The sequence below is a fragment of the Vigna unguiculata genome, chromosome 2 (assembly GCF_004118075.2).
Source record: "Vigna unguiculata cultivar IT97K-499-35 chromosome 2, ASM411807v1, whole genome shotgun sequence".
NCBI classification, from domain to species: domain Eukaryota; kingdom Viridiplantae; phylum Streptophyta; class Magnoliopsida; order Fabales; family Fabaceae; genus Vigna; species Vigna unguiculata.
This window is the reverse complement of record NC_040280.1, coordinates 24,963,526-24,991,139: the sequence shown is the minus strand read 5'-3', so window position 1 is coordinate 24,991,139 and position 27,614 is coordinate 24,963,526. Positions and strand designations below refer to the sequence as shown.

The 27,614-nt window shown below is 36.8% G+C and overlaps 3 protein-coding genes across 4 annotated transcripts; all 3 read left to right on the top strand.

Annotated features, from left to right (window-relative positions):
• Window positions 1–1,510: 1,510 nt before the first annotated feature.
• LOC114173402 (lysine-specific demethylase JMJ706) lies at window positions 1,511–7,852 on the top strand. 2 transcript variants are annotated; one of them, XM_028057771.1, is made up of 11 exons: window positions 1,511–1,954; window positions 3,100–3,442; window positions 4,048–4,204; window positions 4,296–4,515; window positions 4,632–4,685; window positions 4,765–4,844; window positions 4,958–5,235; window positions 5,362–5,757; window positions 6,030–6,442; window positions 6,563–6,841; window positions 6,949–7,191. In XM_028057771.1, the coding sequence occupies exons 1-11, from the start codon at window positions 1,952–1,954 to the stop codon at window positions 6,982–6,984; spliced, it is 2,259 nt and encodes a 752-aa protein (XP_027913572.1). In that variant the 5' UTR covers window positions 1,511–1,951; the 3' UTR covers window positions 6,985–7,191. The 2 variants fall into 2 exon arrangements, with proteins under 2 accessions (XP_027913572.1, XP_027913571.1); XM_028057770.1 differs by having other exon boundaries at window positions 1,514–1,954; window positions 6,996–7,852.
• Window positions 7,853–17,552: 9,700 nt separating this feature from the next.
• LOC114174593 lies at window positions 17,553–20,501 on the top strand. Its single transcript, XM_028059425.1, has one exon. It carries the CDS (start codon window positions 17,553–17,555, stop codon window positions 20,499–20,501), a length of 2,949 nt encoding a protein of 982 aa, XP_027915226.1.
• Window positions 20,502–20,551: 50 nt separating this feature from the next.
• LOC114174592 lies at window positions 20,552–22,876 on the top strand. The gene has a single exon (XM_028059424.1). The coding sequence runs from the start codon at window positions 20,552–20,554 to the stop codon at window positions 22,874–22,876; it is 2,325 nt and encodes a 774-aa protein (XP_027915225.1).
• Window positions 22,877–27,614: the final 4,738 nt, after the last annotated feature.

Here is a 27,614-nt window from a genome sequence, read left to right as displayed (position 1 = left end):
ACCTCTCCTAACAAAAAGTTCAAAATAACATACCAATGAGAAAGAGAGAGAATTTCTGACCAAATTTGGGTACACTGCTTCATGTCACTACTATTAATTAAAACTTAATATTTTACATTAAATATATTCGACTACTCTAAAAATTATTTATTTCTTTTCGAATCTTACATCATTCACTACATATTAATTTGTCATTTATTAAATTTTAAATAAAATTGCAAACTAACCCTTATATCCATATTTTACATATTTTACATATTTTACATGATAAATAAGTATTGATAATTAGAAGTGAGACTATGTTTTTTTTAATATTTAAAAATCATAACATAGTTATATCACATCATTCTAATCAATATGTACAAAATTCAAAATTATGTACCTGCTTTAATTGTTATTATTTTGGCCGTTTTTTAAATTCATGATGTAGATTCTATTATCTGTACCATTTCTCAACTCATTCATTTTAAAATTACAAACCCAAAATTCTACTTTAAAAATAATTTCTTAAAAAGAATGCTATTATTAAAGTTGACTAATTTGTTCATATAAGGAATAGTAAATATTTTGTATATATTGTATGAAAATGTTTGAGTTAAATAATTTTGATACCAAATATAAAAATTTCAAATGAAAGAGACCATTTGCTCTGAGTTGGATGGAATACTATTCCATTTAAATATACAAAGTTCATAAAACCCGCCCTTATTTACATGTCATGTGTATGTTCTGCTTACATTAATATCACATTTTATCCTTTTTATCATGTCAGGTGACAATTACCCTATTAGACTTATTTAGCAGAGTCATTTCCTATCCAATGGAAAAACCCTGAAACACCTTTCTTCTTGTGACAACGGGACTTAACTGAACAAGGACAAACCAGTCAATTCATCTCCTAAGGCTTAACTAACTGTAAGGTAGGTGAGAGTTATCCTGTATAAGCCGGCCGTTGAACAGAGAAAGTACACATGCCCCTGGAGCTTTCTGATTCGATAGCGTTCACGTACTTTGGACGGTTGCAAGGAAACGACGAAGAAAATCAACGGTTCGATGTCAAAGTTCGATATACAATTGACTTCTATCTTATCTCACGTGATCATTCCTTCTTCCTGCCTCTTTCTTTTTATCTGACCGCTGCAGGAACTAGACCTCATTGATAATACCGTCCTCACACAATTACCAAATTACCCTTCTCGACAGTGTAGTAATCACCGGCTCTTCAATTCTGTACCCGCCAATAAATAAATCTCACTTAACAGTAACGGCGATTCCGTCAATACACGGAACGGGAAACATTCAATAGCGTTTACACCAAAACGCGTCTACCAATTTGGACGGCACGTTTTGTTTTCGTTGAACCACCTAATAACAACCACACTACCACTTCCCAAACTTTCTTTAATTTAATTATTATTTAATAATAAAATCAATAATTAAAGTATATTTTTTATGGGGTTTCCTGAACTAATAAAGAGATAATTGGTTTAGAGTATAAAACTATAAATTATCCCTTCCTTACCCTTTTTCGGTTTTCTAAGCATTCGCTCCCTCTCTTTCATCATCCACTATTTCTCTCCGTTTTCTGGTCCAGCCGGAAAACTTCTCCCGTTCGCCGGAAAACCGCTTTTGTTTTCGGCGTCCCTTTTTCGGCGTCTCCAGAGGAAGCTGATTTCGGTCTTCTTATTCTCGCGTCGGCATTCTCTCGCAATTTGCTTTTATTGCTTCTACGAGGCGTTGGATCTCTCTGTGACGCGGTTTTAGCGTTCTATTCGTCGTTCTTCGAGAATGTGGCGAGCCTGGTTGTTCTTTGAGGCTCGCGCTTAATCTGCATCATTCTGGATCGTTGTTTAGGGTTTAGATTCGGATTTTTATCGTGATTGCTTTTCCCGGCTATTCTCTGCTCAAGTTAACGAAGACGGAGGCCTACAGGGAGCGACTTCGTAATGAAATGGTAGGTTAATCGTGTTTTGTTCAGAATTTTTTTTTGTATTGGCTTTTTATTTGGTTTTTGATTCGCTAATGCTTGGAACTCTCCAGATAATGTATATTCTTCTGCTCTTCGTTCAGATCTCGGACATTGTTACAATATTTTACAATTTAGATGTGATTTCTGTTGTTTTGTATGCTTGAATAATGAATTTTTCGAATCACGCCTTGTGATATTTTTCTTTTCCCTTCGTTTTTTGTTTTTCATGTTTAGGCTTCAAAGTGTGATATACAATTGATGTTCTTGAGGGATGCTTAAGGTGCATTTTGTAAGAGTGGGTGTTTTTTCTCTAATAAGTAAACCATGATTCTTCTTTGAAGATCAGTGGTAGAATAGAAAAAAGAGCAACACGGTTCTTCTCTTTTTCTTTGTTCACCAGTTTCTGGAACAATATTTTAGAAGATTAAGTTTAACCGAGGATTAATAATTTTCTTGGCTTATATTTTTCTTTCCCTTTTAGAGTTGGAATTTATGTGATTAGAGCTACTTTTTTTTATTGGTTTATCCTAAGGTGGAAATAGTGATGTTGAGAGGAGTAAACTATTCAAATTTCAGCGCATGCATTTGTTGAATATTTCTGTAAGATTGTTTTTGTTGACTCTTTGCTTTGGGTGGTTCTAAATTGGGACAAGGTATTTTTTCTCAATTTTTCCCTTCTTAGCGGATACTTTTCAGAATGAGGTGATTTATGTTTGACTCAGAATGACCCTGTTCAATAATGTTCCCGACTTTAGTTGCCTCATAACGAACGACCCCTCTTCTAGTTATTGACTCCACAATGGTAATATACCGTAGAAATTCGAATTAATTTCGGCCCTGGGATTTCTTTAGCTTGCTTGAGTTCAAACTTTAGTCGTTCGCTCCTTCGTTTCAAGCTGGATTGGCACCCGTTTAGATCATTTGAAGATTTACGGGGCGATCCTTTGCATGACCTTTTGTCACCTTAGTTGAACGATCCAGTTATGCTAACATAACACATATTTCAGTCTGTTATTTTTTTATTACTATCCATCTATTTTCATATTATTGTGACTTAATTTTGTTTTAATGTGTGCATTTTACTCTAGCATTACAGTTAAAATCCTGAATGTGAAATGTTTGAAATACAGGTGGAAAGAAGAGTGACTTTATCTAAGGAAGTTAGGAATGGGTTAGAATTTTTGAAGCGTAAAAGGCTTCAGCGTGCACAATCTGTCACTGCCACCCAAACAAATATTGCTAACATGATGAACAGAAGTGGAGGAGATGCTTTAAGGGATTCAGCATCATGTGGCATGAGATTGCATGGCAATGCTGATGTCTTTTCCAAACGAAAGGTGGATAAGTTTGATACAAATGACCTGGACTGGACTGAAACAATTCCAGAGTGTCCTGTGTATTCCCCAACAAAGGAGGAATTTGAGGATCCTTTGATTTATTTGCAAAAGATAGCTCCAGAAGCTTCTAAATATGGTATTGAGTTTTGGTCTGTTGGATATTTTGTTTCTTCTTGTGTGTATTTACTTGATTATTTTGGATTAATATTATATAGTAGTGAACAGTATGTGGCTTTGACAAACTCATGACACGGCAGGGCTTTACAGTGCTTGCCCTTCTTTATATCCTGCTTTTGAGTTTGTTAAGAGGGTATTGATCATTAGTGATGTAAAAGATAAAATCATTGAATGAGGACGATACAAAATCAATGAATGAAGATGATAATTTTCTCTGTGCCTACTTAAAAAAGATTCTAAACAAAATGGAATGTCGAAGTCTGACTAATGGTTATGGCGTGGAAACATCAATTAAATGATTTTTCTCTCAATTTTTTGTCATCAGCCTCATACTCACTAGTTGTATTAATTTCCTGAAGTATTCTATATTTGTATTTTTCTGAAACTTTTGGTGTAAATCAGAGGATTGTCATTGGTTATTTGGAATTTGATAGTAAATAGGTTCAGCATGATGAAATGAAGTAGCCTCCTATTATATTTTATATTGGGGAGGGGATTGATGAAGCCAATTGAGTTATAGATATGACCCAACTGTTTCTGTTGGAATCTTGTGACAAATTCCAGGTATATGCAAGATTATTTCTCCTTTGAGCGCTTCAGTACCTGCTGGGGTTGTATTAATGAAGGAGAAAGCAGGATTCAAGTTTACAACTAGAGTGCAGCCTCTTCGCCTTGCTGAATGGGATTCTGAAGACAAAGTCACGTTTTTTATGAGTGGAAGGTCGGTTTCCCTACTGATTTGTTAATATTTGCATTATGTAATTTATAATTGCGTTATTGCCTTTTTTATTAATAAATTGTCATTTAAACAGAAATTATACATTTCGTGATTTTGAGAAAATGGCAAACAAGGTATTTGCTAGAAGATATTGCAGTGCTGGATGCCTTCCTGCCACATACTTGGAAAAAGAATTTTGGAATGAAATTGGTTGTGGGAAGATGGAAACTGTGGAATATGCATGTGATGTTGATGGCAGTGCCTTTTCATCTTCTCCCATTGATCAGCTTGGGAACAGCAAATGGAATTTGAAGGTGCTAATTTTATGGGTGTATCACTATTTGTTTAGATAACCTTTTCTCTCTTTATAGAAGAGTAGAATATCTGTGACAAAATAACTTATTCAATAATTCTTTCTGTATGATCTCAGAAACTTTCAAGGTTGCCCAAATCAAGTTTACGGCTCTTGGAAACATTAATTCCGGTATGATAGTTTCTTTTAACGGTTAAATCTTTTTTTTAATATACTTTTTACATGACTTCCTATTGGATTTTCATTTCAGGGAGTAACCGAGCCCATGTTGTACATTGGAATGCTGTTCAGCATGTTTGCTTGGCATGTGGAAGATCATTATTTGTACAGGTAAATGTTGCTTATTTTCAGAATAAGTTCATAATAACATTATCATAATAACTGAAGGCTTTCTTCTTTAGTTGATTATTTAATGATATTAATATGTTACATTGTTATGACAGCATTAATTATCATCACTGTGGCGCATCCAAAACATGGTACGGTATTCCAGGTCACGCAGCTTTGGAATTTGAAAGGGTGGTGAGAGAACATGTGTACACTAATGACATTTTATCAAGTGATGGGGAAGATGGTGCATTTGATGTTCTCCTGGGGAAAACAACTCTATTTCCACCGAATATTTTGTTAGAGCATGAAGTTCCTGTCTACAAGGCTGTTCAAAAGCCTGGGGAGTTTATAATAACCTTCCCTAGAGCATATCATGCTGGTTTCAGTCATGGTTAGATTTGCTCATTTCTATTTTGTAGTTCCAGGAATGATATCGCACCTTCTACTCCCACCTATTCAGTGCTTGTGAAATAAATAAATTAAAAACTAATCCATGTAATATTGGTTACAATTGTAGGTTTCAATTGTGGAGAAGCAGTGAATTTTGCAATTGGTGATTGGTTTCCCTTAGGGGCTATTGCTAGCAGAAGATATGCACTTCTTAACAGGGTTCCTTTACTGCCCCATGAAGAACTTCTATGCAAAGAAGCAATGCTTCTCCGTACATGCTTGGAACTTGAAGATTCGGATTTTCTCTCTTCAGACTCTCTTTCTCATAATAGCATTAAGATTTCATTTGTTAACTTGATGCGATTCCAGCATTGCGCGCGATGGTTTCTAACGAAATCAAGGGCTTGTATAAGCGTCTTTTCTCATTCCCATGGCACAATTCTCTGTAGCCTTTGCAAACGTGACTGTTACGTAGCTTATCTTGATTGCAACTGTCATATACATCCTGTATGCCTACGTCACGGTAAGCTTTGCTCATTGTCATTTACTAATATGCTATGTATGTTTGGTTTATTTGATCCCATGATTTGCTTAATATCATTTACAATATATGGTAATCTCATGGATTTCAATTTGTTACTTTAATATCCTACGGGATTACAATAGGAAAAACAATATTATCTTGTTTCTGGACTAAAGAATAAATTGACACAATGAATTCTTTACTTGATTTTTACATGCATTTTAGTGGTACAATATTCTCATTTTTTATGTTTTTGAAATTTGAGAATTCAGATGTTGATTCTCTTGACTTCACCTGTGGGAGCAAACACACACTTAATTTGAGGGAGGATATTATGGATATGGAAGCGGCAGCCAAGATGTTTGAGCAGGAAGATGGGATATCACATGAGATAAGGAAACAAATCAATAGTGGCCAAAACATGTATGCGTATCCTTTGTCAAACATGTTTCAGAGAGCCGAGGCAAATGGATACATTCCTTATTGTGAGCTAAAACTTGATTCTGTTGTTGAATTTTATACAACTCCAGAGCACTCAACAAATATTCAAGAATACAGTACACAGAATCAATCTGTCTTTGTACATTGCTCTGAAAATCAAATACCCATGGTGTCTGACGTTTCCTTTTCTTCAGCCACATCCACTATTTCTGAATCCCTCGAGAGCTTCTCTACTCCCAAAAATGTAAGTCATCTGAATATGGTTTTTGAATATTGACCTTGCATATTATTCCATTGAGATTATTGAATGGTTATTATCGATTCTGGAACTAAACTTTCTGTTAATTATTTATTCCGCTAACAGGCTGAAGGGCATACTAATATCAATTTAGGAGGTAGTATTGATTTTGAGGGTTTTGGTGAAAGAATTCCCAACAGTGCGTGTGAATCTTCGTTATCCCCTGCTGTGTGCCATGAAAGCTCGATTAAACCACAGAGTGGTTTTCAGAGAGTTGATACAAAGCCCATCGCGGACGAGAGTGATTCTGATTCAGAGATATTTAGGGTAAAGCGCCCTTCTTCTCTGAAAGCAGAGAGGAGAAATATGAATGATGTCACGTCTTCAAAGCAGACTGAGCAGCAGGTATTTGTCAAATATTTATTTAGCGCTTCATGTATACCATTGCTATTTTATCACTCAGCGCTCAGCTTACGTTCCCAATGTTTCATCTTTCTTAAATGGATTATCAGATTTTGCTATATGAATGGGCCATGATGATATTGTAATCTATGAGCAGGGACTAAAACGACTGAAGAAAGTGCTTCCTGAAGGAAGGAGTGATCAACCAATGGATTTCAGAACTCAGGAGTTAAGTTACAAACACAGTCACCCTGTTAGCCATAAAAGTCGTGTTGAAGTCTCCTCCAGGGACAGATTTGCAAGGGGTAATGGCATCCCCATTTCGATAAGATATAAGAAGTTTGGGAACGAGGAAATAAATATGCAACGAGATCACCACCAACACCGGAAAGATAGGTTCTTGCAGCAACAGACATTTAGGGAACCGCCTTCCGTTGAGATTGAGCCAAAGCGCCTTAAAGTCCGAGGCCCTTCTTTTTTAGGCTTAGAGAGCAGATTGAATTGATGTTTCAAGTTGGCTCGAAATGATTGTGAAACGCGATCAAGAGTCTGAATTTGCTAACTTCATTTAGCTTATGGGCTTTCTAACAATACACTAAATCCAAAAATGATTGATTAAGGGAGGAAGCAGCGGCAAGATATTAACGTATTAGGATATGAAATTACATTCTTTGTGCAGGCCAACATTTGGAATCTGCACGGGTGGTGATCCTTTGGGTTCTCGCGCCGAGGTGTTTTTCCAACTTTGGTTGGTGAACCTGACTTGCAAAGTTAGGACTTAGAAATCGGGTTAGCGACATTTATTTCCTGTAAATTTGTATTTTTCTTACCTGTTGTTTAGGTCTTGTTAGGAACGTGGTCTCCATTGTTTTCTCATTAATTTCTATCAGCTGCTTCCCCTTCTGATGTTAATCCATTCTTTTTGTAGCAATAGGTCCTTTGTACCTAGAACTACTTGAATAAAGTTCAAGGAAATTTCTCATTTTCTCTCAATACTACCTTACACTTCGTCCATTATTTGTTGTGCTGATCAAATTTTGATCGGCAGTTGCTCTTTTGTAACTATGATCATCTATTTCATGTAATTTACTATTCTTTAGCACATTTCTAGTTAATTATCATGAAACATTTAGTGGATTATATAACTGCTAATTTTCCTTAGCCTAGCTGTCAAGATGAACCGCTAGTGAAAAGTTATCTGGCCTTCGTATTAAATGATGAATGTACTTTTTGGTTTAGTAACACGCCATTGGAGTAAGTTGTCGTGGGTAGGTAGCTCTATTATGGCAGAGGTCACATGTTTCTCAGACTATTCACATCAAATAAGATAGCATTATTATAAGTAACAATGGTTTTTTTTCTTCTTCTTTTGATTAGTACTTTTACATATTTAACCTTCGAACCTGTAACCATTGCTTTACTGGAATATTTGTTAGTTGATCCTTAAACAGTGATTAACTTCCAGAAATACTAATTTTGTCTAAAATCAAACTTATTTTTCTGTAAAAAAACTATTACCATATTTTCTAAAAAGGGTTTTTGTTATATTTGTATCTAGCTGTTCCATAGCCACGGTTTCACAACTGCAATTAAAGTGTTCGAGCAATACATTTGTTTTAAGATATTTGTAGGTTTTCTTCGTTCTATTTTGGTATTTTGTTCGAGTAATGTTTATTCAAATGTGAACAATATTATCTTGCATGTTATCAAGGAATGCTTTAAGGATTGTAGTCTAGTTAAGAAAACTAAAGTAAAGTATTCAAACTAATATATATTAAAACAAATAATAATTACTTTTAAGTGATTAAAAATATTTAGCAAACTATGTTTTATATCCTTTAGCTTTATGTTCGTAGATTACTATTTTGTGAGATCCAGAGATTTCTTTAATTCGTGTATATTGCTTAGCTGATTTCAATTGATGATAAATCAGTAATTCTTAGGTTATGTTCGAATTTACAAGTCTTATATACGCATAAATAATCTCCAAACTATAAATCATGATGTATTAAAAACCAAATCCAAATTCTAATATTGCGGCTCCTTTTAGTTCCATTATTTAAATCTCTTATATTTTGTCTTTAGATGCCCTTTTAAGAATGTTCATTAGACAGGAGTATTCAAGAAGGTAGTGGTTTGTGTGAGATTTTTATTTTGGAGAGAATTTGATTGAGAATTAGTTAGTACACTTCTTCCTATTTATTCACATAATTTGAATTAGCTTATCAGTCTTTTTAACACCTCAGCCTATAGTTCTTAGTTACAAACATACGCATCTGTATTTATTCGGTAAGAGTTTTTACTGCCGAAAAAGAAACATTGATATCTAACGTAGCATGTACATTAACCACTTACTTTAGATATTTAGTCCCTCGACTGTTAACTTAATTTTTTCCTTATATATATAAAAATATATCTTAAATCTCTAAAAGAAAATAAATAATGTAAAATTTTCCACGTCGATCTAAAACTACTGTTAACACAACATCATTTACTTTCTTACCAAGTTCAGTGATAATAGTTATTACTTATAATTCCTCATTGTAAGTTATTACAAATCATCACACAAAATTATTCTAGGTATGACTACAATCGTCAAAAGTCATTGGCAATAAAAAAAAATTACCATTACCAAAAATTAATTGTGAATCAAAGAAAAATATTATTCGGAGTGCTTTGAACAGAGCAATTTTAGTTTTATAATCAAGATAGTTCTTTGTAATAAAATATATAAACATGAGGATGAGAACAGCCTAAAACATTATCACATTATGATGCTCCAATTTGTAACTTAATGTCATGTTCACGTTCACACATCTATATTATACCAAATAAGTAATTTATATATAGAGAGCCCATACATTGAATGTTACGTTTGAACATCACTAGAACCACTCATTCGATGGTCAAGGGTTAAGTGTAAAAAAACCATATAAACATAACAATAGCCAACAACCTATTTCTGGATTCTAGTGTTTTTCATACCATTTCAATCATGACACTAACTTTAAATTAAATTTATTCAATTTGGTTCCTCGACACCAACCACAATCAAAATTATTAAAATTTTACACACTTGATGAAAATATATAATTAATCTCTAATACAAAATGTCAATTCAATACACAATTATAACTTTAAATCTTCTACACAAATGTTCAACTTTATAATTTAAATTCTTAATTATTGGAATTATTTTGTTTTACTTTAAAGGAAAAATAAAGCAAGACAAAAATACCTTTTCATATTTAGTTTTATCTCTCCACTGAGACAAAAACCTTGTTTTGACTAGGAGGAATACATGCATCATCTGATTGAAGTGGCCGAAACTTTTGACCAGCCTTTTTCTTTTTCGTTCAAAACTTATGACTAAATTTAAGATCCAAAGGAAGACAATACATTGGACCCAGTTTAACTTTATTCAGCAGCTTCTTCCTGCACCACCATATATTTCTTCCTGCACCTTATATAAGAAATTTTTGATTTTACCATTTATAAATTATATAGTCCGAAATAAAAAATCATCTTAAAATGATATCATATAAAATTAAAAAATAATTTTCGAATTATAAAATATTAAAAGCTGAAAATGATTTCAAAATTTACCTAGAAGTTATTTTTTCTTTAAGAAAATAAATTTAGATTATATAATAAAAAAAGTTAAAATTTATTTGAGAAAAAATCAATTACATAATTTAAAAGCAAAAAATACTTTCAAATTATAAAATATAGAAAAGATAAAAATGATTTTTTTTATAAGGTGCAAAGAGAAATTGCCCTATTCATAACCTCATATTTTTAAGGGTTGAATATATTTTTAGTCTCTCAACTTTTGGTAAAAATTGGAATTAATCTCTTTTCAAAATTTTGACTCAATTTAGTCCCCCAACTTTGAAATGCGTGGATTTAGTCTTCATAACCTAATTTTGTTAAATTTACTTAACGTTTCAAACACGTTTCATGATAACTTCTCAATTAATATTGAAGTGAAAATGTGTCAAATTATGTAAACAACTCAAATGGTTAAAGCGATTAAATGCATACATTTTTAAAGTTGGAGTTGGGTCAAAATTTCAAAAAGATACTAATTTCAATTTCCACAAAATTAAGAGAACCAAAAATATATTTAGTATTTGATATCGTAGTTTTTAGAAATTCTTTCCTGCAACCTATTATTTTCTTCCCACACTTTATCATTTATTATATTATTTTCGGAATTTATTTTCCGAAACACAATAAACAATTGTTGAATTTTTATTTTTATGAAATCAATCACTCCTCCTCTTACGAAAAATAGTTTTGATGGGTTGGAAAGTGAAATTTGATGTGGTGCAGAAGCTTTAGCCGTAGTTTTTTTTTTTTTTTTTTGAAGCAATTTGGGGTTGGATTTGAAGCGGTTTTGGGTCCATTACAGATTAAGTAGATTAAGGTATACGAAGAGATTTATGGAGGTGGAAGATGAAACTGAAGTAGGTTACGTTTCAACAAAGCGGGCTTCTTCGTAGACATGACATGAACTCGTGTTGGCCCAAAATAGAATGACTCAGAAAACTTAACATTGTTTGTTCACGCTTTATACTTCTTATCTTTTTTGGATGGATTCGATTTTCATTGTTTATAATTTTGCATTTACCAATTTTTTTATGATGTTGAATTGTGAAGGCAGGCAGAAAGCATCTTTTGGTCGTCAAAGATAAAGGAAAAAACATCTTTGAAAGATCTCCACTTTATTGTGATAACTACTTTAAAATTTGTTCACATCAATTCAATATATATTTTCCATTTTTACCATTTTTAATTATAAAAGTTATTTTCATAAAGTTAATGCTATGTATGAACTAAAAAAACCACAATATATATTAATCTAAACTCATCTATATGTATTAAAATCAAGATAGCTTCACTTCAATATTGTACTCTAAAGAACTATAATTGAAAAGAAACGGTGAAGCAAAAATCTCATAAACTTCTTGCTTACTAAGAATCCTAAACATCGAACATTCAAAATCCGCCTGCAAACGAATTTTTATTGATGGATTTTAAATCTCCACACATGCATAATAATATGTTAAAAATGTATTTGATGTGATTTGTTATTATGTCTTTAATATATTAATTTACTTTAAAATATCAAAATTAATATATTTAAAAAATGTGATAAAGGTACAACACCAAAAATCTTTAAAAAAATCAAATTTATTAAAAATGCAGCTAAAAGATGACAATGGTTCTCTTTCATTTCTTCTAAACGCATAAATATATGCTTGAAGATATTGTTATGGAATCTGGTATAATATATTGTTTCAGTATTCGATAAATTATGTTCACCTCATACTTTACTTTTGAATATTCTGATACCACACACACGCCAATGTAATGGATGCCAGTAACCATCTACATTTTTTAAAATATCATGGACCAGTTCTATCACTCAAGGAACATGTCAACGATTTTGAGATTCAGTGCAAGGTCAAAAACAACATTTTCATTTCAGATATACCTTATTTTATTTTATTACTGGATACAATAATTTATTAAATTAAATATATTTTTAGTTCTTTTAACTTAAATACAAAATTATAATTTATTATTGTCGCAAACTTTTATGCATCCTTAAACTTTTAAATTAAATAAATATAATCTTTTTAACTTAATAAATTTCTTTTTATTAAGCGATGTTCTAAATTGATATGAGAGTTGAAATATCTCAAATGGTATAAAAAATTTAAATTATAAATCGAAACATCATTTAACACTTAAAAGTAAGTTAAAATCATTAGATTAAAATGATTATATCTATTTATTTTTAAGATTTTGAAGATAAAAATGTACCAAGGTTTATGACAAAAACGAATTTCTATTTTATGTTTAAATTTAAAACTAAAAACATTCTTAATTCAATTTATATATAAAGATGAAAAAAGTGTTCTACGCTAAGAAAACTGTATTGTTATACGCCAAGGTATATAAAAACAAATTGAACTAATATGTAACTTTATTTTAAAAATATGCAGAACTCACATCTTTTTACGAACGATGAATGCATATAAGAAGTTTCATTTGGAAAATTTATTTTGATCTAAAGATTATCATTTAATTCTCTCTGCACAAGAAAATAATTAAGAGGAAAACAACGGCAACTTCTTAAAGAAAAATCTGTCATTAAACTCTTGTGTGTAAATATTTTTAGGGGTCCATGATCTGGGGCCATCTTTGGAATGAGTGAATAAGTTTCTGACATTGCAAGTTGCAATAGATTCATTCATACAACTACACAACTTTTATAGAATTCTTAGAAAAGATAAAGGATCATACTATAATGCAGTTCTTATTTCAAATATTAAAATGGAAACTTGATTTAGTGTGTCACAGTCACAAAGGAAGAAAGTTCGAACACAAGTTAATGAAGAAATATGAAGTGATATGATTAACACCACTTCCAGTCATTGAAATACTCAATTATTTCTGCTTCTGATTACCAATCATGCATTATTTTGCACTAAATTTTATGCACGTCCCTTTAAACTACCAATTCAACATTACTTTAAAGTTTTTTATTCAACAAAACATAAACAACATCTCCTTTTTTATTTTCCTTTCACATTTCTCTAATCACCATTTAATTTTCTTTTAAAACATGATTTGCAAAACCCCTCACTCAACAATATGAATAATTCTCTGCTAATAATTTTCAATTATTACACTAATGTTTTCTTGAGTCTCTCATGATATGTGTATATAGGTTAGTTTTGGCTGTGCAGAAAACATTAATTATTCAATCTGAAAAGCTAATTTTCTTTTAATAAAACAGAAAATTTACTCATAATTTTTTTTTAAATATAGTTTTTTATCTTCTCCTTGGCATGGGAAATTATGACCTCCACATTGAGGTCTGCATCACTAAAGTTATCGAACCAACAAGAAGGTGTTGTTAAAGAGTTTGTTTCTCAGAAATAGAAGGTATAAAAAGAGGAATGATTTTCATCATTTTATTCTGGACCTGTATTAGCATGATCCATCTCAATCACACTTTTAGTTTGATTATTTCTTCAGATTCCTTTTACACAATACACCATACACGAAAAAGGTTTCACTCAACCCTATGATATGATGTACTCTACCCTTTTTATTCCTTTTCCTTCCTTGCACCCTTCTTTCGACTTCTCCCCACACCCCTTGCTAATTGCTTTGTTCTACCTTTTCCTACATTTTTTGTTTCTCTTAAGAAAACAACCAAACAAAATTATAATACATATTAAGGTGTCAGATATTCATTATTACCTGATATTTTTAGTGTCAGACATAGAAGTTTTAGTAAGAAATTCAAATATGAGAATGAAGGCTGAGTTTGTTGGGTCGATGGAAATAACATTTTTTGAAAAGTCTCACATCGTCTAGGATTACCAAGGAGGTGAGTATTAGTGACTATATAATGGACTTTAAGTTCATGATGTTTCTTGTCCTAGTTAAACCTACTTTAAATTTGTATTTGACTTTTTTTATATTCTTGTAGTAGAGTGTTGTGAGGTTTAGGGTGGACTTGGACCCAAAGAGCATGGGAGGGGAGGGTAGGGTAGTTCATGTGTTGTACAAATTTTCACATAATATTATTCTTCTTGTTTTTATCTTATTTCTTTGTTAGTAGGGTGATTCTTGGGGGTAAAGACAACAATATTCTTAAGTGGTGATGTGTTTTTTCCAACAGAGTGATATATAAGAAAAAACAAGATCCATAAATATTAAGTGGAGATCTCACATTTACTATATATAAGATCAATTTATAATATATAAGTAGTTGTAAACCTCATTTTACAAGTATATTTTGTGAGGTTGAGTTAGTCTTAAAATTCACTTCTTAACATGAAATACGAGTCATGGGTTAGAGTCTATCTCAGCGAAACTTGTTGTTTGTTGGATTTATTATTCTACCCGCTATTGAACCACTATTTGACCACTTATTAATGTTTAGTCTCACGTTTAAGATGAATATACCTTATCATGAAGGTGTGTGTTAGAGATTTTACATCATCAACTATAAATAAGATAAATTTACAATATATAAATGAGTTCAAATATAACCTTATAAACTAATTTTATAAAGTTTAATTAGACCTAAAATTCACTTTTTAACTTTAAGTAAAGTTTGAAGTCGAAAATAATATCAGGACTTTTATATAAACAACTCATCGATAAGAAATAATCAATATTTTCAATATATTAGTGAAAAAAATTCTACTAGTTATAAGATCTTTAAATTTGTGTTGTGGGACTTGTAGGTATCTGGCCTCCCCAAGTTGGAAACTGAAGGAAGGAGGAGTATAATAATATTATTATGTGTGGATGAAAAGAAAGAAATAATTAGTCGAATCAAGAGGGTGTGTAACTTGACTTGCATGACAAATCCACCAATTTTTCAGTTTGATTGAATAGGTAAAGAAACCTGGTAGGGCCATGTTGTGTATAACTTTTCCTAAAGAGAATAAATGTGTGAATTTATAGAAAGTGAAGTGAAGCAAGAAAAATGTAAGATTGAGACAGGGAACAACGCCAAAATTTATGTTAATGGGTTCTTGTCAAAATCTCGCATATTATCTTTCAGTCTCTACTCTAACTACATATGTGGGGAACCTTATCATCCATTGCTCCTCTTTGTCACAAAACATGCATTCAAAATGTTCCATCTTTTTTTTCTTGTGGAAAGAAACTCGGATATATCCTATATGCCTATGTGCTTATAGCTACGACGCAAATGGAAAAAGAACCCTTTACTCCTTTTGAAGTCTTTAATGTGTGGGGTTCAACCCAAGAAAAATTCTCATTCATGGGTTCTGCTATGTTTCCAACGCATAAATCATTTCATCAAACTTTCCACACAATATTATTCAACTCATCCCTTCCATCTACCATACAATATTATATCCTCATCACCTTTCAATTTATCTAAAACAAAAACACACATTTTCTACATATATGATTCAGATTTTATCCCTTCTGTTGCCCAATCAATAAATCTTTTCTATATATATTCTCAACAATATATACTACCTGCATGTTTTAACCTTTTTCTTTTCTCCCTCACCAATCACTAAACAAAACAAAATGCATCTCCACTTCATATATTTTCTACAATAAATGGTCGTTTAATTTCTGACAAATATTCCACTCATTAATAATTAAGTGCAAGGAATGAAGATATAAAAGGAAAACGCAGAGATATGGGTGAGACAATTTTTCTACCTGTAATATCCTAAGTTCCTTAAAGATTCCTTTATCATCTGTAATCAGAATCGCAACTGTTACAATCGTGTCGACTAAAAATCGACACATGAAACGCGTAGTAGGGTCATCTCATTATATTTTCTTTTTCGTTTCCGTAATTTCACCCTTTAATGCTTTAAGTCTCAACTCAACAAACACAAATTTTTATGATGCTCTCATTAATTACTTGGTAGACAGGGAAAAGTAAAACCAAACAAAAACAAACCTGCTTTAAGCATTGGGCGTTGTATCTTAACTCAAAAACCACTTTCCAAATTTCATTCTTTCTAACCATGCACTAAATCGATGCTTTTGTTTTTAGGGAAATTACGTGGATTGTGTGTACCCTGCTGCAGAACCACCCCTACCTGTTATCCCAGTTACTTCCTTCATGCTCATTGTTTGAAACCAGTGAAAATTTATTTTTCATTCACTATAGACAAAAAAATCGAAGAGAAGAGTTTTTTTTGAAGCTTACATGATTTCCCCCTCTTCATGAGAAGTGTACAGTATGCCCATCGGTCAGTCAGCCATTACTAACCATGAAGCAAGAACCATAGGCCAGCCGGCTGAACATACAAGTCACGATTCGACCATACCAAACCAATCGGTCCGTCGGTCATACGACAGAGAGGGATCTCTAACCTTGGGGGAACTATCGGTCCATCGGTAAAACAGCAGCGACGGACCCTCTGTCTTCAAGGGCCCATCGGTCAATCGGTCAAACGACAGAGTGGACCCTCTAACCTTGAGGAACTATCGGTCCATCGGTAAACAACATCGATGGACCTTCTGTCGTTAAGGGTCCATCGGTCCATCGGTCAATCGACAGAGTGGACCCTCCAACCTTGAGAGCCCATCGGTTCATCGGTAAAACAGCTACGAGGGACCTCCTAATCTCGGGGGACCCATCGGTAGGACAGCAGCGACGGACTGTATGAAAACAACTCGCGGTCGGTCGGTAAAATACATTGTCAGCTAGTGGAAAATATTATTAACCCAGCCAAGTGACCATCGGTCGCACGGTTATATAGCTTAAGTTAATGATCATCGGATAAACGAGTCACTAATCTTCATTAAGAGGCCATTGGGCCGTGATTAAGAAACCCTAATTGCAGGCCCATGTCGAAGGCTATAAATAGAGCCCAAAGGTAGGTTGGTAAGGGGATCAATTGCGCATTTATTACCACTGGTTTCTGACACACCGATCGGCATCATCTAACTTAAGCATCGGAGTACTTTAGGCAGGTACCCCGATCGTCAGCCCAACCGATCGAGCTAAGGAGAGGATTTCGCTGAAGTTATTGGAGAAGGAAGAGACAGCGCTAAGTGAAGAGGTTCTCATAGTAGGCTCTTGGTCCCTACACCCAGAAACATTTTGGCGCCCACCGTGGGACCGAGCGGTCTCCATTGAGAATTTACCCATATGGTTACCACGAGGAACCGAAACAGCAACATGGACGGAGGGAGGTTAGCAGATGATCAGGCGGATACTAGGGAGATGATACGGTTGATGCAGCAAAGGATGGACGAGATGCAGAGGAACTATGAAGCGCAGATGCAGATTTTGCGGGAAGAGAATGCCATCCTAAGGCAGAAGGAGGAAGGAATCCCTTCGACGCCGACCGTGCCTGACCCGAACAGGTTAAGTCGGGTACAGCATCGGGAGGCCGAGCGGGTGGAGAGCCGTCCTCCACCCACGGGGCATGAGCAATCGCAACCAGCTCGGGTGGAGAGGACGCAGGGCTCAAGAGGAAACCCGTCACACACGGTGGCGGAGAGTTCGGGAGCAAACAACGGGGGCCGCCCATCAAGACTACCGATCCCGGCGTCGGGGTCCTCCCCATTCACCTCGTATATCTTAGAAACTCCGCTACCGGAGAAATGGAAAATGCCGACTTTCGACAAGTACGATGGCACGACCGATCCAGACAACCACCTGCGAGTCTTCATGCATCAGATGATGTTTCACGCTGTCAGCGATCCCATCTGGTGCCGAGTCTTCTCGACTTCATTGACTGGGGAGGCGCTGGAGTGGTTCTCAGAGCTGCCGACCGGCTGTATTGACTCATTTGCTACTCTGAAAGCGCGGTTCAGCACGCAGTTCGCGCCCTTGAAACCGGCCATTCTGACGGTCGACAATTTGGTGAACATCCGCCAGGAGGACGGGGAATCGCTGAGGAGTTATCTCGATCGGTATAATCGAATGTCGGTCAAGATAAAAGGTCTCAGTGACGAGATTGCACGACATCACTTCTCTTACGGGCTCCAGCCGGGAGTTTTTGCGGACAAGATAAGCCGAAAGAAGCCGCAGACGATGGAGGAGATGAGGGAACGCGCGGCCAAATTCATACAGATGGAAGACATGCAGGAGTTTAGGGTAAAGAAGAGAGAGAAGGAGGATGCAGCACTCACAAAGCCGCCTGTCTCTAAACCGAGCAAACCTGTAACCCGACCCACCGAGCGGAGGATGCCGCCACCGAAGTTCACAACATACACCCCCCTGGCTGTTTCCCGGGCCAGGATCTTACAGGAGGCCTTTAGTGCTGATTCGCTCCCAGGAATTAGGAAGAAACCTCCGCCACCCGATGCCGACGGGAGTAAGCATTGCCAGTACCATCGGTCCATCGGGCATACCACCGAAGAGTGCCACACGCTCCGCGACAAGATAGAAGAACTGATTCGACAAGGGCACTTGAAGAAGTACATTCGGCAAGATCGTCCCCCGCAGAGCCTGGTGAGGCACCGAAGCCCGATGAGAAGGGTCCTCCCACCCCGTTCGGAGAGGGAAAGGGAGCCCGAGCGCGAGAAACGTAAGAGAGAACCGCCCCGGTCACTTCGGGGTCCGAGAAGGAGCCGCAGCCGTAGCCAGGAAAGACCCCTGAGGGGTTACATCAACACCATCTCTGGGGGGTTCGCCGGAGGAGGATCAAGCTCTGCCGCTCGAAAAAGACACGTTCGGGCGTTGAAATCGGTTCACCTGGTTGAGAAGAAGGTCCGATCGATGCCTCCCATCACATTTACGAACGACGACTTCAAGGCGCCCGATCCTGATCATGATGACCCGATGGTCATCTCGATAGAGGTGGCCGAGTATGGGATCGGAAAGGTTTTGGTCGATCAGGGAAGCTCTGTCAACATCTTATACTGGAAGACTTTCCAGAGGATGAACCTCTCCGAGGACCTGATCGTGCCATACAACGAGCAGATAGTCGGCTTCTCAGGCGAACGGGTGGACACGAGAGGATACGTCGATCTCCGCACCAGGATCGGCTCACGGAAGGACGGTCGGGAGGTAAGAGTTAGATTCCTGTTAGTTGAAGCTAACACCTCCTACAATGTGTTGTTAGGGAGACCCTGTTTGAACGCTTTCGGAGCGATTGTGTCTACCCTTCACCTAGCCATGAAGTTCCCGTCGGACAAGGGGACTATATGCACGGTGCATGCAGATCAACAGGTCGCCAGGCAATGCTACGCTGCGGGATTGAGGATCAGACCTCAAAGCCGACCGCGCAAGCAACACCGATCGGAGGTTGCCATGACAGACTTGGACCCCCGAACGAACACAGAGGATCGGCTGCAGCCGGAAGGAGAGACCAAGGACATTCCCATCGGGAACCAACCTGGACAACTCACGAAGATTGGGGGAGCGCTGAGCGCGGCAGAGGAAGAACTCATCGGCACTGTGATCCTGGAAAACAGGGATCTGTTCGCATGGTCGAGCGCCGATATGCCGGGCGTTGATCCGGACGTGATGTCCCACAAGCTAGCTATCTTCCGGGAAGCCCGACCGGTCGCTCAAAAGAAAAGAAAGATTGGAGAAGAAAGGCGGAAGGCGGTCGAGGAGGAGGTGAGAAAGCTAGAAGGAGCTGGCTTTATCAGCGAAATCAAGTACACGACATGGCTGGCTAACGTGGTCATGTTGAAAAAGTCGAACGGGAAGTGGAGGATGTGTACTGACTTCACTGATCTGAACAAAGCCTGCCCGAAGGACGCGTATCCCCTGCCCAGCATCGATCGGCTGGTAGACGGGGCCTCGGGACACAACTTCCTGAGCTTCCTAGACGCATACTCAGGGTATAACCAAATCCCTATGTATGGCCCGGACAGGTCTAAAACGGCGTTCATCACAGATCGAGCGAACTTCTGCTACGAGGTTATGCCGTTCGGTCTGAAAAACGCGGGGGCGACCTATCAAAGGTTGATGGATCAGGTCTTCCGCGGGCAGATCGGTCGGTCCATGGAAGTCTATGTGGACGATATGATCGTTAAATCGCAGACTGCCGATGATCATGTACGCGACCTGGGCGAAGTCTTCCGCCAGGTACGCAAGTATAACATGCGTCTCAACCCAGAGAAATGTGTCTTTGGGGTGCCGGCGGGAAGTTCCTGGGTTTCATGCTGACCGCCCGAGGCATAGAGGCAAATCCAGACAAGTGCGCTGCTATCGTAGAGATGAGGAGCCCTAAGAACCTGAAGGAGGTTCAGCGGTTAATGGGCCGGCTGACTTCTCTGGCGCGTTTTCTACCCAGGCTGACGGAGAAGGTTAAGCCGATCCTGAAAGTCATGAAGAAACAGACTGCGGAAAAGTGGGATAACCAATGCGAGGCGGCATTTCAGCAAATAAAGTCGATGATCGCTGCCCCGCCAATCATGAACCGACCGGTTGAAGGGTTGCCCCTGCAGTTATATCTGTCGGTGTCGGACGACGCGATCAGCGCAGCCTTGGTACAAGAGGCTCCGGAGCAACGGCCTGTTTATTTCATCAGCCGAGTTCTACAAAGCGCAGAAACGAGGTATCAGTTGATAGAGAAAATAGCTTTGGCGTTGTTAACAGCCTCACGACGACTACGCCAGTACTTCCAGAGTCATCAGGTGGTCGTCCGAACCGATCACCCCATAGCCAAGATACTCCGAAAGCCCGACTTGGCCGGAAGGATGATCGCCTGGTCGGTTGAGTTGTCTGAGTTCGGTCTTAAGTATGAACCTAGAGGATCGGTGAAAGGGCAGCATTTGGCCGACTTTGCAGCCGAACTCCACAGACCGACCCCCTCGCCCGAGCAGACGTGGATTCTCTTCGTTGACGGGTCGTCAGACAAACGAAGTGCTGGAGCAGGAATCGTTATTGAAGGGCCGAACGGCTTCTCGGTGGAGCACTCCTTGCAGTTCCAGTTTAAAGCCTCAAATAACCAGGCAGAGTATGAAGCGCTGATCGCCGGATTAAGACTAGCAAAAGACTTGGGCGCGACGAGGTTGAAGTGTAACACTGACTCGAAGCTCGTTGTCGGGCAGGTACGGGGTGAATACCAAGTCAAGGATGATTTGCTGCTTCAGTACTACCACAAGGCTGTTGAAGCCATGAAAGAATTCGAAGAAGTTACCATCCACCACATCCCCCGAGAGGAGAACGCTAGGGCCGATAGGCTATCCAAGCTGGCGGAAGGGAAGGAGAAGGGTCAATTGAAGACCATTATCAGGCAAACCCTGATGAGACCGTCTGCGGGAGAATGTGCTGCAACAGAACGATCGGCTGATTGGACTACCGAGATTCGAGAACTCTTGAGAAGGTGCGAGGCTGGAGAAGAGGTCAGACCGACGGAAAGAAGGAGGGCGCTCCGTTTTGTAATCATCGGAGAAGATCTGTACAAGAGAGGCTTCACAGCGCCGCTCCTTAAATGTTTAACCGCAGACGAAGCGGCATACGTCATGAATGAGGTACATAACGGCATCTGCGGAATGCACACCGGTCGGCGGACAATGAAAGCAAGGATACTCCGAGCGGGATATTTTTGGCCGACCATGGAAGAAGACTGCGAAGTCGTGATACGCAAGTGTGCAGGATGCCAAGCCCATGGAAACAATATGAAGAGGGCCCCGACCGAGCTACATAGTTTGACAGCCCCATGGCCGTTCGCTCAATGGGGCATGGACATCGTCGGACCCTTCCCAATCGGCCGAGCGCAGAAGAAATTCATACTCGTAGCAGTCGACTACTTCACTAAGTGGGTGGAAGCGGAAGCTTTGGCTAACATCACCGCTCGGCAGGTTCACTCTTTTGTCTGGCGCAACATCATATGTCGCTTCGGCCTTCCCCACACGATCATCACCGACAACGGTCGGCAGTTCATCGACAAAAAATTGAAGGACTTCTATAGGCAAGTAGGGGTACGACACGTCACTAGTTCGGTCGAGCATCCCCAAACTAACGGCCAGGCTGAGGCCGTGAATAAGGTGATAGTAGCTGAGCTAAAGAAGAGGTTAGGAGAAGCCAAAGGAGCGTGGGTGGACGAGCTGCCTCAAGTGCTTTGGGCCTACCGATGCACACCGCACGGGACGACCAGGGAATCTCCATTCAACCTGACGTATGGGACCGACGCCATGCTGCCAGTCGAAGTAGGAGAGCCGACCCTTCGGCGAGAGATGCAAGATCTTGAGGTCAATTGTGGACGACTGCGCGAGGAATTAGATTGGACGACCGAGCGTGAAAATAACGGCAGCCACACAAACCTATTTATAGGGGGGACCAGGCGACACGTGGCAGCCCCAGGACCCTACGATCACGTTCAGATCAACGGCCGCAGCTTCGCGACGCTTCAAATCCTAACTGCCAGGCACGACCCACGAGGCAATGTAACCGTTGAGAAACGCCATCGGTCAATCGGGACCACGATCCGGATAAAACCTCTTCGACTCTTTTACATCGCTCGAGGCTGGGGGGGCTTGTGTACAGTATGCCCATCGGTCAGTCAGCCATTACTAACCATGAAGCAAGAACCATAGGCCAGCCGGCTGAACATACAAGTCACGATTCGACCATACCAAACCAATCGGTCCGTCGGTCATACGACAGAGAGGGATCTCTAACCTTGGGGGAACTATCGGTCCATCGGTAAAACAGCAGCGACGGACCCTCTGTCTTCAAGGGCCCATCGGTCAATCGGTCAAACGACAGAGTGGACCCTCTAACCTTGAGGAACTATCGGTCCATCGGTAAACAGCATCGATGGACCTTCTGTCGTTAAGGGTCCATCGGTCCATCGGTCAATCGACAGAGTGGACCCTCCAACCTTGAGAGCCCATCGGTTCATCGGTAAAACAGCTACGAGGGACCTCCTAATCTCGGGGGACCCATCGGTAGGACAGCAGCGACGGACTGTATGAAAACAACTCGCGGTCGGTCGGTAAAATACATTGTCAGCTAGTGGAAAATATTATTAACCCAGCCAAGTAACCATCGGTCGCACGGTTATATAGCTTAAGTTAATGATCATCGGATAAACGAGTCACTAATCTTCATTAAGAGGCCATTGGGCCGTGATTAAGAAACCCTAATTGCAGGCCCATGTCGAAGGCTATAAATAGAGCCCAAAGGTAGGTTGGTAAGGGGATCAATTGCGCATTTATTACCACTGGTTTCTGACACACCGATCGGCATCATCTAACTTAAGCATCGGAGTACTTTAGGCAGGTACCCCGATCGTCAGCCCAACCGATCGAGCTAAGGAGAGGATTTCGCTGAAGTTATTAGAGAAGGAAGAGACAGCGCTAAGTGAAGAGGTTCTCATAGTAGGCTCTTGGTCCCTACACCCAGAAACAAGAAGAATATGTGTAAGGGAAAGAAAAGTTATTTAAAACCATAACTCTAATCATCTAGCTTAGCTTACAAAAGATAAAAAATAAATATTTTACTTATTTTCATATTATAAAGATATAAATGAATTTAAAAAATTAACCTAAATTGAATGTGATAGAGTTATAAAAAGATATATAATTTAAAAGAAATTTAAATTAGAATGATCTAGACATTTTTATTATTTGATCCATTGCATATAGAACCAACTGATCCGACCATTATTTTAACGATACAAAAATAAAATATTGATATTTACGATTTACGATTTTGGTTTTCGTTTTTATTTTTCCCATGAAACATGCATAACAGTGTATGGCATGGGGATTTGGAGTAAAATTATCACAGACCGTGCCCATGCCCATGCTAATTGATTGACATTGACATCCTCACTTGAGTTTGTAACCTTTTGTGTGGTTCTAACATTGCTACGCAGTGTCTTTGACTTTTGTGACCCATTTTTCGTATAGACCTAAACATTTCTCGTTTCCATCAAAATATATGACCCATATAATAATCCCTCATGTCGGTAACACCAATAAGGCAAATCCAAATAATCAACCACACATTTCAGTGTTTTCTAACCACCAACTCTCACATTCTTTACTCATTCTCAATAATTTTCAACACCAATGTGATAGATCCATTCAATTACGACGGTGTTATCATATAACTTGTAAAGACATTCTCAAATTCTTCACATGTATTCAAAATTTTAACTTCATACCTTTAAGTGAAATCTTTCCATACAATACTAATAACAGCTTCCAACAAACCCCCTCACACCGAAGTATATTCATTTTGTACGTGGGATAATGTTGGAAATAGCTCAAGTGTGAGTCAAAGTTTCACATTGGATAGAAAAGACAAAGTTAAACACTATATAAGAATAAAGACCCATAACACTATTGCCTTAAGATTTTAGTGTAAAAGTGGTGTCTAATTAATAAGATAAGTGGAATAAGAAATTAGTGGGTGATTCGTTAGCGGTCATCATATAACTTTAACTCTACCACTAACAAAAGCTAACAACTAATAATTATCAAAATGAGAGTGAAAGAGATTACGAGTTCAACTTCTCTATTAACAAAAACTAACAACTAACAATTATTAAAAAAAGGGTGAAAAAGATCAAAAGGAGAATAAGAGAAATTGTGAATTCAACTATCCTGTTAATAAAAATTAACAACCATGTCTATTTCGATTTGTTTTCTTTTTTCAATATTGTATATTCTGAAATTTAAACAAGAAAAGAAAAGAACTTGTTCTTTTCATGTGTTACAGTTCCTTCAATGTTTGCCTCTGTTTGAAATTACTGATTGCAATTGTTGTCTCCGAATCATGGCATTCTGGTTTTGTTAGTGAAAGGCAAAGCACACTGACATGGTAGAAAGGAACAATGACATGAATGTGACATGGCTTTTAGTGTAATAGGTAGAATATATATAAGCATGAGTGATGACATGAGTAATTGATTGAGAACAATAGTTGCAAGCTGTCAAATGAAGACGATGATGCATGTTTGCTTTCTTACTGAGTGAGATTTGAACGTCACTGTTGATTAGGATTTACTGAAAAGGAATTCTTCACTGTAACCATAAACTTATTGTAATCCTTGTCAAGAGAAACACATGGATTAATTAACGCTAACATGTTTTCCGTGATTCACTCACATAACAATAAGCTTGTTGCCAAGTCATAAAAACTACTGTGCTTAATACACAAACACTCTATTCCAAGTAACAATCTCATAATTAATCTGTTTTTCTGCATTACTGGGAAATTTCTGATCGTTAAGCTAAAGCTTTAAGCAACACTGTCACATCATCAAATTCAGTTATCTGCATATTGTTGGTGTAAACCTTGGTGAGTCTTGGTTTGGTTTCTAATTCTTCTTTTTTTGCTGGTGGTTTTATGTGGGAAGTTTTGTTTTTTGTTTTCATTTCAAGATGTTGGATTCGGGAAATTGTGAGTCTATGTCTCACATTGAATAATAATGAGAAAGTTAAACGAAATATTTGAGGGAAAGATTGTTGAAAATTAAGTGTGAGTACATTGAGTAAAAATGATAAAGTTGAGCATCATATAGAGTGGTTGATCTTGACCAAAATTGCGGATCTTTACCAAAATTGTTGGGAAAGCCAAAATAATATATTTAAAATTTACATATTTAACATTACTATTACTCATTCAATGGAAATGAATAATACTTTAGTATAATTATAACTATAAAACAAACTACACTATCTAACGAATTGTTCATTATTTTTTCATATTCTTGAACTTATCAAATAATTCAATCATAACTAAATTTTTCAGCTATTTTTTTTTTCAATATAAATAATCATATTATCTGCAAAATAATCATTTCCCATTTTTCTAATATACACATATCGATTCAAAAGTCGCATTTCATTTCATTGTTATGCGATGAACAACCATATTGTCATGTTTTTATCTTCACTCATCTTTTATCAATTCTAAAAAATGAATTTATTCATCAATATACCTATTTAAAAAATAAATTTAAGACTAAAAAGTAATTTATCATAATATAATCAATAATTGAAAAACATAATTACTAACAAAAATTATGACAATCAATTCACTACAAAGTGAGACATGAGAAATTTTTTTTTTTTGTAACGTAACAAAAACAATTTGGGTAGGTGTAAGAGATAAATACAACATGTGAAAAACTAAAAAGAGAATGGAAATAGAAAATAAAAATTATCTTAATAAATTTTTTTCTTTATTATATTTGATTTTTTATTTTATTATTTATTAATATTAAATGCTATATGCTATAAAAGAAATAAAAAATACCTAATTTTATTTTCATTAACTTTTCAATATACTATTATCTAATTTAAAAAAAAAAAATATATATATATATATATATATATATATATATATATATATATGTGTGTGTGTGTGTGTGTGTGTATAATTTAAAAACATAAATATTTTAACAAATTTTAAACTTATATAATTTTAAAAAAATTAAAAAGGTTAAAAAAATTGAAAAAGTTGAGGGAGTCGTGACCCCCGCCTGCTCCAACAATGCTCCGCCACTGATTATATAAGGATGAAGATCCATAAACTCATCATCTTAAGATTTTGGGTTGAGAGTAATGTCAATCATTTTTATGTAAGTTAGAGTTGAATTCATGTTTCATTGATGTTATATCTTTCCGTTGATCTATCCGAAAAAACATGATATTGTAAATTATATTTATAATCTTCGACATTTTAAATTGAATATGATATTAAATTTATTAAAATTTAGAACATAATAGACTCAAGTTTATCTAATAATAATAGTTCAATTTTGAAGAGATAGTTTAGCCTCTTGGGTCAAGGTTATAGGTGGGTCAAATTAGGCACAATTTCTCAAGGATCGTAGAAATTTGACTCATTGAGCATCGTTAAATTGGTTCTTTTCTCAAGATCTAAATTTACAAATTTTACGAATAATAAATAGTACTTGATCAAATAGTTCTTAATGTTTTGGGTCATACATTTTCATTCATCACAATAAATTAAATGATTTTTTATGTCTAAAATTCAAGAATCCCATCCAACACCATTAACGAGTTAATTGGACTATTCCATTAAAATTAATTCAATTAATCATCACCTCTTCTATTTTGGTATCACTTAGATTAATTGAAAACTTGTGATAAAGTTATTTTCATTTAAGACTGCTTTTTATTCAAAATTATTCATAAAAAACATAATTATTTTTCATACAAAAGTACGTTAACACCATTATTATTGAATAAGAAGAAACAATGATTTTTCAGAACCTTAAACACCAAAACTTTTCACCAACATGCCTTACAAAAAGTCTTCACATGCTGCTCTATGTAGTAGACTTTTCAATGG

What these genes read in the sequence shown, in the direction of transcription:
- LOC114174592 (XM_028059424.1), top strand. Translation starts at nt 20,552, where the DNA reads ATGAGGAGCCCTAAGAACCTGAAGGAGGTTCAGCGGTTAATGGGCCGG.
- LOC114174593 (XM_028059425.1), top strand. Translation starts at nt 17,553, where the DNA reads ATGGACGGAGGGAGGTTAGCAGATGATCAGGCGGATACTAGGGAGATG.
- LOC114173402 (XM_028057770.1), top strand. An exon ending in GCTTCTCTACTCCCAAAAAT is followed by an intron (nt 6,443 to 6,562) that starts GTAAGTCATCTG and finishes TTCCGCTAACAG; the next exon opens with GCTGAAGGGCATACTAATAT. An exon ending in CAAAGCAGACTGAGCAGCAG is followed by an intron (nt 6,842 to 6,995) that starts GTATTTGTCAAA and finishes ATCTATGAGCAG; the next exon opens with GGACTAAAACGACTGAAGAA.